Genomic DNA, 15,097 nt, shown 5'->3' on the forward strand with positions numbered 1-15,097 from the left:
TTTTTAAAGGTTTTATTATGATTCTTTTGTGAAGATAAGAAAAAAGGACAGTTAGTGTTTAATGTTCTGTTTTCACCATTTGTTCACCATTGTGGTGGCAAATTTAGCTAGTGCTTAGACTGAGGAAGATTGTTCCTGGTGCTGTTGTAATTATAGTGGTTTTAACAAAATCCATAAACTTGACATGATTGTTTTTTAATTTATTTAGCCAAAAAATTATTTATGAATGCATATTTAAAAAAAAAAGAAAGAACATAATTGTTTTCAGACCCCATAGTAAATGTTTTAAAAACGTATAAAATTGAATTTCAATTTTAAAAGTATTTCCACTATTCAATTCATCATTTGTAATCAGATATATTGACAATCAGAAAAACTAGTTGAGTTCGTGGGAACGTCACACTGAATGGAACTTCGTTGCATAGCGACCAAGTAAACAGTGTTTCTGTGGACAGCAATGCCGCGGGTGAGGTGCTTTTCTTTTCTTTACTCTTTTTGAGGATCATCTCTGCGTTGTTAAGCTAGTTTGAGAGGGTGACTTGTAAGGTTATCAAAATGCGCCCCTGCTTATTTTGCGCCTCATTTATTGAAGATAACGTTTGTCTTGTTTTCCCGCTAGTCTCCGCGCTCTTGCTAGCTGTTATGGTTACTGTTCTGATTCCGACACAGTCAGGTGTAACGTTGGGTTGCCACGGAAAACAACTGACCGCCATATCAACGACACATTCGCAAGTTCTCGTAAGCATAGATATCTATGCTCGTAAGATGTGTGTAGGCTAATCTCTGTGTTCATATCTCTGTGAGACACAGGTGTAAGATAAATTGACGTTGTAAAATAAACCGCATAATAGTTACTTAAAATGCTACAATCGTGACAGTTTTATGAGGCTGGTGACTAAAAATCTTTTCTGCTTTACGAATTCTGTCCTGCTCATTTAATCCTATAATCATTATCATCATCATCATAACAATATAATCTACCATTGTTATGGTGCTCATAAATCACTGGCATATGACGCAACGTTCAATTTAACAACATGCAATCTTCTCATAAAAAAGGAACTTGCTGTAAGACACACAGTCTCAAATTCCCAGACTCTCCATATCAATATGACAGACTTCAGTGCAGCTATTGAACACAGTTTTAAGTTTAAAGATTTGTTTGAACTGGACTGAAAAAATTGGATTCAAATTTGGTAATGCTTCATAGCCCTTTGTCAATAGTTAAACCAAGACAAAAAGTCAGCTAGGTCTGTAATACCTTAGCATTACAGCCATTCATCTTCATCTAGACTGTTGAAGGAAGGACCCCATAAAAGTATGTGACCTGAAGGCTGCCATCTTTGTTCATGAGCGTTCAGTTTCAAGAATGTTTGTCACGACTGAGTACTCATCAAATGCAGGAGACAGAGAGTAAATATCAGTCCATTTCACACTTTTAAGAACCCTTGAAAAATATTTAGTCACTGAAACCCCCCCCCCAAAAAACAGCATCCACTTTAATATAATTAAATTTCAGTGAATTATTCAGTAGATTCCTTGACAAAAAGGCTGTTTAGTCAGAATTCACAGTTACACTGGGATTGCCATCAATATGGAAACATGCTTCTTGCCCTCATGCAGCAGTAGACCGGTAGTCTAAACTGGTTTACAGTGTATTAACTGAGTTTGACAGCTCAATGTTCCTCAGGGATTCGGCTGTAAAGCAGAGCGCGGGAGGCTGACTCTAGCAGCTGTAGCACTACAGGACCATATCACACGAAGCGTTCTTGTTCGAAACATTGCCCATAACCTACCCGTATCAGACGCTTCCTGTGGGGCTGCACATATTAGTAGGAAGCACAGAAATCACAACACAAGGCAGAGCATCATATGTCCTGAGCAAACGCAAGGACAAGAGGAGAGAGAGTATGTGCTGGATCGTGGCCCTCCACCTCTGACTCTTGGTAGGCTGCGATTATTGTGTTTCATGCTTAGGTTTTGCTGAAAGCTCACATTGGCTAATGTTCAGTTGTTGCTGATGATGCAGCCCAAAAGATGGGTCTGGTGGCAGCTCCTTCAAGAAGACTAACAGCAGAGGAGTGGGCAGAGGTCAAATCCAGGTCCATCCAGGAGGGAGACTCAACCCAGCCCTGTGTGATATGCAGGGAGGAGTTTCGTCTGCAACCTCAGGTAACTGCATTCAGAGGCATCGTGCCCACTCACAGTATGTGCCCTCTCATTTTTGAGCCACATGAATATTGAATGCATTTGAATACATTTGACAGTTAAGTGCAGTGATTATTGTTGGCACAAAATTAACTTATCGTTGTCAACTTTTGGTGAATTTCACCATTTTGGAGCCAAAAGAGACCATTTAGCCTATGTGATTCATGGGGCAATCCCAAAATTTTACAAAATATAATTTTCAGCACGATACAACGAAAGAGTTTTAGCATTTAATGAGATCATATATTATATAAGTATGTGTGTTATTATATTGCCATTTAAATATCAGCCTTTTGTGAAAATTGTTATTGCTGACTTGCTGAACTAGCGTGCACTGTGGACTACAGAAAACAACCTTTTCACAAAATGTGCTTTCAAAGCAAAGATAAGGTGCAGCTTCTGTAAGCTACATAATACATGAAAGTGTGAATTGAAGCTGGATTTATAGCATCAGTATTCTTAATATTTTGGAAGTCAGTCATTTACTCAGCCTTGCAACATTGCACCTCAATGACTTTCATTGTATGGACAAAAAAAAAGCACTGAGACAATTTTCAAAATATCTTTTGTGTTCTGCAAAAGAAAGAAAGTCATACAGGATTATAACGACGTGAAAATGAGAAATGTATGATTTATGAATGATTTTTATTTCTGGGTGAAGTAAATGAAAATTCTGTCATTAATTACTCACCCTCATGTCGTTCTAAACTCGTAAGACCTTTGTACATCTTCGGAACACAAATTAAGATATTTTTTATAAAATCCGAGAGCTTTCTGGCCCTGCATAGAGATGAGTTTTTACGAGAAGTACTCTCTAAGCTACGGGAATACTTTTTATATGCAAAGAAAACAAAAAGCCCATTCGGGTTCTACTTCAGAACGGCGGCTCCTCCCATCAGCAACATCATGTGCAAGTGTCATAGAACTCTTGTGAACTTGTGAATAAAGTGTCGTTATTTTTGTTTTCTATGCGCATAAAATGTATTCATGTAGCTTCATAACATTATGGTTGAACCACTGATGTCACATGGACTGTTTTAGTGATGTCCTTACTACCTTTCTGGGCCTTGAATGTGGTAGTTACACTGCTGTCTAGGGAGGGTTAGAAAGCTCTCGGATTTCACCAAAAATATCTTAATTTGTGTTTTGAAGATGTCTGAAGGAACGACAATTTTTGGGTGAACTATGCCTTTAAGGAAGGAAAGCCCTTTTTTGAGTATGAACTGAAGTATGAAGACTCTTATGGAAATGTTCTAAAAGAGATGTATTATATTTCTCTGTTTTATGCAGAAATATAATTACAAAAGTAGGAAAGAAATAAGCACTCTTGATTGTCCCTGAGAGAACTTAACTTACTATATGTCATCTTCTTTCTTTTTATCTTCACGAGTTCCTGCTGTGCCCTCCAATTCTGTCAGTCAACAGATGCTCTTGCTTTTTCCCAGATTTACACAAATACACTTTTTTGTGTCTTGTACCTCTACAAATTTACCATAATGTCTCGTAACTCAACTGTATCGTGAATGATGTAGGTCAGTATGGAAGGTCAACCAGCCATTTTTACAGCTTCCCAATTCCCTTTTAAGATGCCAGTCTCCTCAAGAATGCTGGGAAAATGACCCATGTGACTAAGGCAAGCTGTGCCTTAGTCACATGATGTAAATATTAATGTAATAGATGTAATGGTTTCACATTATTTTACTAAGATGTGGTAAAAAAGATGTAAAACACTGTGGTTAAACAGCAATGTTAATTGATATATTCTATTAATATATATTATAATTTGTTAAATATTTTGTATATGTATTAGTTTGAGGTATGATTCTCAAAATAATTATTATTGGCATAAACTCAATTTTTTAAAAGAGATGAATATTAATAAAGTGTATGCAAATAGATCAGCTTATGCATTAACAAAAGAATATTGAAAGTCTGAAATATTATTAACTACTTAATACAAATTGATTTGAGAAATATTAATATAATATAAATATAGAAGACAAAATTTGGAGCTATTGTATTTGTTAACAAGTTAGCTAGATGCTTCGCCTGCTCCTGTGTTTGTTGATTTGATGTGAGAAATTTGTGCATGAATACAGTATAATGAAGACTGAATGCATGTAGATTATCAGACAAACTGGTGGCAGTTAAACTGAGTTTTATAGGCAGCAGACAGACAGTATGTATAACTGCTATTTCTGGTGACTAATCAAGAATATCACATCTTTTTGTACATAAACACACTGGCCACCTTGATCGATTCATTATCATGGTATATTTTTGAGTAATATGCTGGAACTCACTCATGCTACATTTGGCATTTGATCAACTAAATGTTTTTATAGAATAGCTAATTAAAGGACAGCATTTTTATGGATTTTCTTTAATGATGTTTTTTGTGGTCTTTGGTTAGGTTCTACTCTCCTGTTCTCATGTATTTCACAAAGTAAGTCATTACAGATCCTTCCAACATCATTAATTGGCATGGAGACTTTGATAACACCTTATGAAAATCATTTAGAGTTTGTGATTTAGTCCCTTTGTGCCACTAATTTCAGGTGTGTCTGAAGTCATTTGAGAAGTTCTCAGGCAGGAAGAGCTGCCCGATGTGCAGGACGGAGCAGTATGAGACAAGGGTGATTTATGATGGTGCTCGTCTCTATCGGGAAAAGTGTGCTGTCAGGTAAAGATGTGAAGTTCATGCAGATGGACAATCTACATCCATCTAAATTGCTCCCATTCCCAATCTTGTCATTGTTTTCTTGTGTTTGGTTTTTCTTTTTCAAATCTCAGAATACAGGCTTTCTGGCGTGGCTACCTCGTTCGCAAATGGTACAGCAACATAAAGAAGTATGTGCCGCCGAAAGACCAACAATTAAGACGAGTATTCTTTGAAAAAAAGGTAACATTAATTGAGACATTATGACCATTTTAGTCTGTTAATTGACACTTCGGTCTCTTCAATACAATAGCATTTTCAGTCCATTAATTAGATTATTGTATTCTTGATATATTTAGAATACTTATAATATTTTGAACTTTTCTGCCAGAAATATGGTTTGTCTGGTAATTTTGGAATTTGTCATTGATTATTCTGCAAAATGAAAAGAGTAAAGCCCCAAATGAAAAATAACAAATTTTGTACACGATTTGTGAGTTTAGAATTGAAGGCTTAATAAGTTTGTTTTAAAGAGTCATTTTCCATAGCAGTTTTCATGCACTCTTTGACCCTTCAGAGTGCAGGATACTGATAGCAGGTGAAAGTGGTTAGAAGCTGTTGGTCAGGGACCTCGCTGACACAGACGTCTGTCCCTGCAGACCCCTCATTATCCCACACAGAAGTCCCCATGCATTAGCCCAGGGAAAGCAAAGGTTGCCATCTAGTGAGGCAGCAACTGTCAAGTCTCGGTTACGGTTCTGGAACTGACAGCAGTATTCCAGACTCCAAGCCATATTCTCAAACTGCTTTGAAAAGCTTATTTAAAAGCATACAGATGTATACATTGACCCCTGTGACAGTATTGCAAAAAATATATTTTTTATTTTCATTTGTCTGCTACTAGGGAGTATGGTTCAGTTGTGATTGCTAAACAACTAATAGCCAAGTGCTCTCTTACAAGGCAAGTTAGTTTATAGTGGCAGGAATGAAAAGGGGGAAACATCTACATTTACATCAAATGTATTCATTTAGCAAACACCTTATCCAAAGGTCACTAAATATGTTAATGAATTAAAACAATTACTTAAGGGGATAGTTCACCCAAAAATGAAAATTCTGTCATTAATTACTCACCCTCATGTCGTTCCAAACCCGTAAGACCTTCATTCATCTTCTGAACACAAATGAAGATATTTTTGATGAATTCTGAGAGCTCTCTGACCCTCCCAGACAGCAATGTAATTAACACGATCAACATCCAGAAACGTAGCAAGGAGATCGGTAAAACAATCCATGTGACATCAGGGGTTCAACTGTAATTTTACGAAGCTACGAAAATACTTTTTGTACACAAAGAAAACAATTTGTCTCCTCTGCGTCACCCTAGCGCCATTTTGGAGAGTATCCACTGAACGTAAACCGTGTGCGCTGTTCTGTGTCAGCTGCGCCATGCAGATATGTTGTTTTCATTCAAATCAAAGCGTAAACAACGTAGAAAACCTATCCGGTTGAACCCCTGATGTCACAAGGATTATTTTACCGATCTCCTTGCTACGTTTCTGGACCTTAATCGTGTTAATTACGTTGCTGTCTCTAGGAGGGTCAGAGAGCTCTCAGTTTCCATCAAAAATATCTTCATTTGTGTTCTGAAGATGAACGAAGGTCTTACGGGTTTAGATCGACATGAGGGTGAGGAATTAATGACAGAATTTTCATTTTTGGGTGAACTAACTCTTTAAGCTTTTAATTAGCAAATTTATTTTTTCAAAGCATTCTATGTATTATTGATGTATTGTTTTATCTTCTATTATCAATTCAAAGTAGGTTTAATTTTTAATTGTATGTTATTATTATGGTATTTACTTGTTTTCATTTGAAGTGCTTATTGTAATGCTTTTTTATTGTAAAATGAAAGGGGTTATATAAATTAAGTTTATCATTATCACTAAAGCGACTTACAGTGCTTTTAAGGCATGCATTTGATCATTTGGTAACACTTTAGAATAGGGAACACTTATTCATTATTAACTATGACTTTTCCCTCAATAAATTCCTAATTTGCTGCTTATGAATAGTAATATGCATGTATTCTAGTATTGTAGTATTCTAATATTCTAGTAATATGCATGCTAACAAGCAACTAGTTAAGAGACCCTAAAATAAAGTGTTTTTTTATTATCATTTTGAATTTGTGGTTTTTGCATGTTTGTCTGGAACTTTGGCACACCAGGAAGCAGTTAACCAGCTAAAAAAAAGGGAACAAAGAGAGAAAGAATGCAGTATGCTTATCGCTTTGCTCTTAGATAGGTTTTCAATCAACTAGTCGCTCGTTTCTTTCCCTCAGGTACCTCACTAAGTCAACATATTAGAAAGTTAAATTGGTGACATTAAGATTGATTGCACCTGCCCTCTCTTTTCCCTGAATGCGAGGAGGCAGAGTTCACACTGCCAAGTGTTGTTTGTCCTTCTTTAGGAAGGTCTACATTTGAACTCCGTGGAACGCTTAACGTCTGTTTAATTACTGATCAAATACAGCTATAAAGAAACCACTGATGTCATTCGTTGCAATAGCTGCCACAGGATGTGTGTGCGTACCTGTGCATGCTTAATCTTGCAGGTCAATTTCTGGGATCGTCCAGAAAGTTTCCTTCATACATCCATTCATATTGCTATTGATCTGGCTGTTAACAGCTTTTCATTGTCAGCGCAAGACTCAGAATTGATCTATGTTACGACGGAACATCAGTTTGCCTTGTCATGTCTGACCGAAACCCATTCTCATGTCATTCGTTTCCTTAATCAGTTTCAGGAGATGAACGACAGCTTGGTGCAGTCATGCAGCACAGACGTGGAAGCCTTCCTGAGCGATATCGATCGCTCCATGGCCTCGAGCCACGACATCCTGCGCCGCTTCGACGACAAGTACGCGAGTGTTTCTGAACTGGAGACTAAGGACTGGTTGGAAGCTCAAGAGAAGGTTTGCGATAATGCCGCTGCTCCTTCACCTACACATGCAGACGGAGACTGAAATACCAGTGTACTTTTATAAAAGAGCAGCTCATCAATGCCTCTAATCCCTCTCTGCAGTCGCTCCTCGGTCCTGCCCTTCACCCGACGTGCCGCCACCTGTCCCAGAGCGCTCGAGCCGCGCTGGCGGCACAGATGTTCCGATTCAACAGTATCAAACCCTCCAAGAGATGATTGTTTACCTTGCTAATGAATGAGTGGAAATAATCCACCGTGTTTACTAAAAAACACAAGCTGCGCGGATAATGCACGCCTAGCCTTTCATTACATGCGAGCTGAAGACAAGATTTGGCATTTCAGTGGGCCTCATTGTTATTGTGTTGAGGCAGCCAATGGCAGTGATCCACTAAAAAAGGAAACGCTCATTTTTTATCTTCTGGATGAGAGGTCGGGCAGATAACTTGAGACTCTCAAACCTAGAGTTAGCAGAGTTCAAGTCAGAACCAACCCGTTCCCACCCAGACAAACAGAACGAACAATTATGAAATGTTCTCGTGCGAAGCGATTGGCCTTTGCTGAATAAAGGAAGCTTGACAGTCAGTTAATGATTATGGCTGCACACCTACCTTCTGTTAGTCTCAACTGAACTAAAACTGTGATACGAGCTGCACACAGCAGTCATAAATCTGCTAATCATTTTTCCCTGATAATGGAGCAGGAAAACACGAGGTGTGCGTCTGTTCACGGGCTTGTTTTTTTTTCATTTCACAGGAGCATTTCAGAGGCCGGGAAAGCAAATGCTTGTTAATAAAATCATCATAATCATAAGGAAATAATAGAAGAATTTAGCTTGATGATTAAAGACAAATTAAGATTATACTACCGGTCAAAATAAATTTTTGAAACAATTGAGAATTTTTTGTTGTTGTAAGAAGTCTCACCAAAGCTGCACTCATTTTATCAGAGGTAAAGTAAAAAAGTAATATTGTGAAATATTATTACTAATTAAAATGGCAATGCTGAAATTTTGGCAGCTATCACTCCAGGCTTTAGTCCTTTTCTTGAGAAATGATTCTAATATGCTGATTGGTTCTATTTTTTTATTTTTATTTTTCAAGAAAAAATGTAATTCATTTATTCAGTAAGGATACATTGATCAAAAGTGACAGTAAGGACATCCATAATGTTACGAATGCTATTCTCTTGCACTTTCTTTTTATCAAAGAATCCTGAGAAAAAGATTAAGCAAAAACTGTTTCCAACATCGATAATAAAAAGAACCATTATTAATAATTGAGTATTAACTGATTATAACTGAGCAGCAAACCAGTTAACCAGAGGAAATCTAGCCCGAATTAGCACCAAGCACAGCACAGTCAGTTACGTTCAATCTCGATCAACAGACTTAATGGTGAGAATCAGTTTGAATTTTCAGCGAGGAATGAAAAATGTAAATGGGCGTCTAATCAACAGATGCAGAGCAGCAATTTGATTGAGTGGCACTACTGATTGCTGGTGTCAGTGTGGTGTCTTGCAGCATTAATCATTGTGCATTTTGAATGGTTATAGTCTCTTAAAAGTCAAGATTTGTCCCTGACAGCACATTTTACGGAAAGTGCATAATTAACATTTGATCGTAACAGGCCTTGGGTACAAATTTTAAATGGATACTGTATGATGAATTATGTAGGTGACATTTATCACCTCATTGAAGGCAACTGGATGGGCATAGATGCATTTTAAGCATTGTGCAACTCTCACTAGCGATACTACTGTTACTTGTTTGTCCGTACTCACACATTTTTTCTTGCTTCCACCAGGCTGTTCAGCGTGGCGTTCAGGACTGCCCCATTTGCCTGAACCGCTTGGGCTCACACAATGGCTCGTCTAAGGAAGACAGGAATGTCCTATTATTGTCCTGTTCCCATCTCTTCCATGAACCCTGTCTGCAAGCCTTTGAGCTTTTCTGCCATGAGGTGAAACCCACATGCCCGCTCTGCCGGTCACACTATGCTAAAATGCTTGTTTCAAATTAGAGATCAGTATACTTATTAGATTGTCTTGATGTTCTAGTTTATAGAATGAGACAAATTCAACTTCTCCAACGTTGCGATTCTACATCATCAAACAGTACGATAAAAACTGTCAAAAGTCACAAACTTTATTGTAAACTGAAGTGAAATACAAAGTAAACTAAAGACAATCTGAACATTTTGCTTCACAAACATATGCAATTAAACTCTACAAATACAAGAGAGAAAACATTCTGAAAATACATTCACACATGTAAAAGAAGCAACTGGCAAAAATGGAAACAGAATTAAGCTTTCCCTTGGAGCTGAAGATGAGAATTCAAATGAGACCGACAGCCGTTTAGCGTATGATGAACAAACAAGCCGTTTTGGTGTGTAGACAGGACACTTTCTAATGAAATGCTGTCAACAGTTCAACTACTAACTAATAAACTGAAATACTGATGTACTACATTTTTTGTGACTCTTGTACCAATGTTGTACAGACAAGCAGATTATGGAATATGGAATGAATCAGCTTTTTTTCTTTCACAGTTATTTCTAGTATATCACTGCTAATGCCTCTATTTTGAGAAACCCACCACACCAACTGACACACCAGTCATTGTCCTGCATAAAGCAACAGCAACATTCCTCAAAAACTAATTAAATTAAAGCCAAAGTAGAATTTAGTATTGTATAGTTAATGACATAAGATGCTCTGGCATTACAAAGTTTGTGCAGACAAAAGTGACATTAAAGTTTAATACACATACACACAAAAAAGAAAAAGAAAAACATTACAAAGCTTACTTCAATGAGTTACCACACTTATTCCCCAGATATATTCTTACAAAATGTTCTTTGTGCAAATCAACAGGAAGAAAAGATATATTTTACATGTAACTTTTTTAAATCCATGACAATAAAAACCACAAAACAATGCATCAAACTGAACCACAGAACCCACTGAGGTGTCGATTTTTAAATGACCTTTTCACAGGCTTTGAATTCAGTGTCCCTCATGTGAATCCTACACCTCTGCAGACACAAAATTCAATCCGTTTCTTAAAATGATTTCTGCCCAAACTTATATTCAATATCAGTGCCCTGATAGTTTCTTTTGACTTTGGCCAGTTCGAGTTAAAAGATACGCCCTGTCGTTTTGGTATGCCATGTTATTGACAATCACAAGAGGGATTCACAGTGAATTAGTCAATAAAAAGGTACACACACTAACAATCTGTCTCACTCTTTCACTCATTTGCACATCTCACACATGCATAACTTGTCTCCTCAATACTGGACAACAGGAGACAAAAACGAAAAAAAGCCTAGAAAGCCTGTTTAAGGCATCAGAGGTGATTTTTTTTGTTTGTTTTTGTACAATAAACAAATGCTGAATAACTAATTGTCTGGCCTTTTCCACAAATAGCATAGTATGAACGAGGCTCAAAGGCCATTTCATATCTACATTCTACAAAAATAAAAAGAAGAAATATACTGTATATACATGTAAATACATCATTTACATTATTATGAGGCTTGCCATAGATAAAGAGACGAAAAGTGAAGACTGAACACAGGATGTCTGTTTAGCTTTACATGAAACCCTAAGAGAAATGTCAGGAATGGCCAAAACAGATTTCGTCATGTTCTTTTAGTCTATTGGTTTTGTCGTCAGAATGGGAATGTCTGGAAACTATACTGAACATATTGTACATTAACATTTAGACTTGTATGACACTGTATTTCATAGCTACAAAGGAGACCCTTCAATGAGTCGTGCTGCGTTCTACATGCGTAATGACAACTGACTCCGCTCGGACTTCACATTCATTTCACTGCACAATAATTTTTAATAGATGTGAATCGGACTGATGTGGCTCTACAGTCCTGTTTTCACAGCCTTTATATACAAGATCCTACATAATGTAAGCGTTTAGCCTTTGATCTGCGTAGACCAGTATTTCATCAGACCGAACAGACTGAGCTGGCTTAAAATCCAGCATGAGAGTGAGTGGAAAAACACACAAATATCTTCATGGATAATCTGCCATTTGCAAAAAGCAAAGCAGCTGCAGAGGTACAGACTAGATGTTTGAAGGCTGTTTTGCTAGTGATGTTGAAATAAGGCAAATACACAGATCCTTACAAGCTCTGCAGCAATAACCAAGTTCAAAGGATGCATGTTATTGGTTACATGCTCTTAGTTTGCGTAGTACATGTAGCATAGTATAGTATAGTATCAAATGTTGTGAAGGAAGTAGCAGCAGATTTAAGTACAGGAACAGGAAGCATATCCCAAGATTGTGCCTCACCTTCTCCCAAATATTTGGTGCATTTTACTACTACGACAATAGAGCAGCATTTCTCTGCTGTCTTTTCAATTCTGTCGCCTCCCTTATTCAAGACTACAATACACTACACTCCATTAAACGTGTTAAATCATTGAGGTGATTTTGCCAAGAGTGACTGGCAGGTCGCAACATTCCAAAACACAATCTGCCGCAACCAGTTCAAGTAAACACAGTAACATATTAAGCTGGTTGTTGGTAGTGACTCGAACCCATAATGTCCACATCGGAACCCTGCCTACCAATGAAAACAACAAGAGCAGTTGCAGTGCAAGAAGAAATTTGGCAGGTAGGCTCCTTCACTCTGTGTCATTTTTCAATACTACCCAGTATATGCCAATATTGTGAGTAAGGCACATGTTTGGGGAGTTTCCTTGTCAATTCCCATTACTTAATTCTGTCACATCCAACAAACCTGAATTGTCACAGTAAAGCATGAGGAAACTAAAATCACATTGCTTCCTCATTTATAATTGATCAACTTATAAATAATAATTGATCTTCATTTTAACAAAGTGAATGTAAACATATGCAATGGCAGACAAAGAATAAGTTTTCAGCCTACAAAACTTACTTTACATATCAAAATTCAAGCAATAAATTTGACAGCTATAGACCAATGCTGACAATTAGTATTTGTCATTGTGACTGGCCATCACATTTTGCTTGTAGATTTTTTTGAACTGATTTTGTAATGTGCCCCATTTGCATAAGAACCAGTTAATTTGGCATTAAAGCATAACTTAGCTATAACTTAACTTGAGATTATCTATGTTCAGTTAGACTCACTGCAACGATTTCTTTGTCACTGTTAAATTTGACCACTCTGCAATTCTTCAGAGAATGTAGTTTCTAATATTAGTACTAATATCATGTGTAATAAAGGTGCCTCTCTTGCCATTATCAAAAATGTTTATATGTCATTTGTGTGCTGTTTTTATGGGAACTAAACCTGTTTTTTATTTTTAACGAGGTCCAAATTGAACTTTACAAAATACTGATCTACAAGGGCACAAAATGTCATCAAACAATAATTAAGGAGGAAAATTATAAGCCCTAATTGAGACTAATGCATGCTTCATTACACATGAAATTATCAGCTTGGCAAACAGCTTAATATTTCCCTAACCAAACTAGAGAAAAATTATAGCTAATAAATATAATAATAATCCCTCATTGAAGGGTGCAGTCAGGAGGCCTTTTAGGTGTGCAGGTCAGCAAGAAAATAACGTTTTCTCACTTAAGAGAATTGAAATGAAAGCACTTATAAGCTGAACAACAAACATTGCTAATCCAAATGAAATCTTAGTGAATCTCAGCCTGGTTAGAGCTTGGAAGCATTCTGCAGTGAGGTTCAGCGGTATGTACTCTACTGTCTTGTAGGTTGACTACTCAAAGTCTAAACACTTCAACTTTTTTGTTTTGTTTTGTTTTTTTGATGCTCTCTGATTAAATACCACTGTACCGTTAAAATGAAAAAGCCAACTGCATACACATAACATGAGTTTGTGAGAATGGCTCGATTTTGTTCTCACAGAGTTTTCTGATGCCCGTTGACAGCATGTTTCCCTGACTCTGCATCTGTCGTACTGTTGGACAGATTTAATTTATCCAGACCTGAAACCAAAGAGATAAGCAATTATAGACAAATAATATAGCATTTCAAAACTAAAACTACAGTATGCATTATATGCACTGCTTTGTGGACTGCCCTGAATATATAGACACAAAGACATGAGCATAAAAAAGAGAAAAAAGTACAGAACAAGATAGTAGACCAGAATGAAATTTGGAGATTAAACTAAGATATTAGAAGTGCTAATAGAATGGAGTCGGGCAGAATACATTACCGAGGGCTTTGAGGAGTTCCTCTCGCACAGCAGATGTGAATTTTCGGACCAGACACAATGTGGTTACCACAGCAAACAGGAGATTGTACGAAAGTACGATGTAAAAATTTCCAAGCCAATTAAACCGTCCAAAATCACCCAGGAGATCAAACCTTGTTATTCCTGCAGAAAACAAGACAGAAAAATGGTCAATTCTCAGATTCCCTATTTTTTAGTTTCTTAAAAGGATTTGCTATTTTAAACTCGCTGTCAAAGTCTCGAGCATAAATAAAAACAAAGAGTGAAGAAAGGGGGAGATGGTTGGTTGGAAAGAGCAGGTGAGGGCTCATGATGAAGACATGATAAAAAGAAGGCCATTCTGAAAGACACTTCAAGGACTACAGCTCCATCTTAATCAGATTACACAACATAATAAAGCATCTTTTCCCACATCCTAGATAAGCAAGTCTGACATTTAAAATCTGCTGTCATATTTCAGTTAGAATGAAGGTTGTTTGTTGTCGTCAGATAATACATTCTTTCTTAAACAAAACGGACAACAAAATATTTTAGAGACTCGTTTTACTCAGTGATTTAACCTTCTGAAAAAGGATTCTATTGTTCATAGAAGAACTTTCATGTTCAATTTTCTGATTTCAAATCAAACACTCCAAAGATCTGAAACATTTGTCTGAGGACAAATAAAGGAAAAATCCTTTTCAAACACTGACTTCAAATTAAGCACTTTTAATCATAGTAAAATCTGAGTTTAACTAGCTTCATATTTCAAAAAGGAACAATCTGCCTCCTTTTCCTATTGGGTATGATTATTTTTTCCTCCTCTCCTGCTTTTGGGTGCTCCTTTAAAGCTGCAGTCCGTAACTTTTTTGGGTTAAAAATGATCCGAAATCAATATTTGAGCAAGTACATTACTTGCAAGTACTTTAGCCCGATTCACAACGGTTAGCTTATAATAATGTTTTCTAATTTGAGTGGTACGGGGTAGGTTTTTGCGGGAACTTCAAGCATGGCACTGCGTCATAACGTCACGTCTGTAAACATAAA

The 15,097-nt window shown here is 36.9% G+C and overlaps 2 protein-coding genes across 3 annotated transcripts in view; one reads left to right on the forward strand and one right to left on the reverse strand.

Annotated features, from left to right (window-relative positions):
- The first annotated feature begins 340 nt into the window (after positions 1 to 340).
- Positions 341 to 10,320, forward strand: rnf32 (ring finger protein 32). 2 transcript variants are annotated; one of them, XM_058781487.1, is made up of 8 exons: positions 341 to 466; positions 1,691 to 1,946; positions 2,030 to 2,172; positions 4,622 to 4,654; positions 4,767 to 4,891; positions 5,002 to 5,110; positions 7,671 to 7,844; positions 9,655 to 10,320. In XM_058781487.1, the coding sequence occupies exons 1-8, from the start codon at positions 458 to 460 to the stop codon at positions 9,868 to 9,870; spliced, it is 1,065 nt and encodes a 354-aa protein (XP_058637470.1). In that variant the 5' UTR covers positions 341 to 457; the 3' UTR covers positions 9,871 to 10,320. The 2 variants fall into 2 exon arrangements, with proteins under 2 accessions (XP_058637470.1, XP_058637469.1); XM_058781486.1 differs by lacking the exon at positions 341 to 466 and adding an exon at positions 483 to 738.
- lmbr1 (limb development membrane protein 1) overlaps positions 9,982 to 15,097 on the reverse strand; it is a 39,883-nt gene continuing 34,767 nt past the window's right edge. The window contains exons 16-17 of the mRNA XM_058781488.1: positions 14,054 to 14,215; positions 9,982 to 13,820 (exon numbers count right to left, since the gene is read on the reverse strand). Coding sequence (XP_058637471.1) covers positions 13,735 to 13,820; positions 14,054 to 14,215 — 248 coding nt within the window. The 3' untranslated portion in view covers positions 9,982 to 13,734. The remainder of the gene's footprint in view (positions 13,821 to 14,053; positions 14,216 to 15,097) is intronic.

This window comes from Onychostoma macrolepis, chromosome 07, assembly GCF_012432095.1.
Source record: "Onychostoma macrolepis isolate SWU-2019 chromosome 07, ASM1243209v1, whole genome shotgun sequence".
Taxonomy (NCBI): domain Eukaryota; kingdom Metazoa; phylum Chordata; class Actinopteri; order Cypriniformes; family Cyprinidae; genus Onychostoma; species Onychostoma macrolepis.

What these genes read in the sequence shown, in the direction of transcription:
- rnf32 (XM_058781486.1), top strand. Translation starts at nt 556, where the DNA reads ATGCGCCCCTGCTTATTTTGCGCCTCATTTATTGAAGATAACGTTTGT. An exon ending in CCCTCCACCTCTGACTCTTG is followed by an intron (nt 1,947 to 2,029) that starts GTAGGCTGCGAT and finishes CTGATGATGCAG; the next exon opens with CCCAAAAGATGGGTCTGGTG. An exon ending in AGTTTCGTCTGCAACCTCAG is followed by an intron (nt 2,173 to 4,621) that starts GTAACTGCATTC and finishes GTCTTTGGTTAG; the next exon opens with GTTCTACTCTCCTGTTCTCA.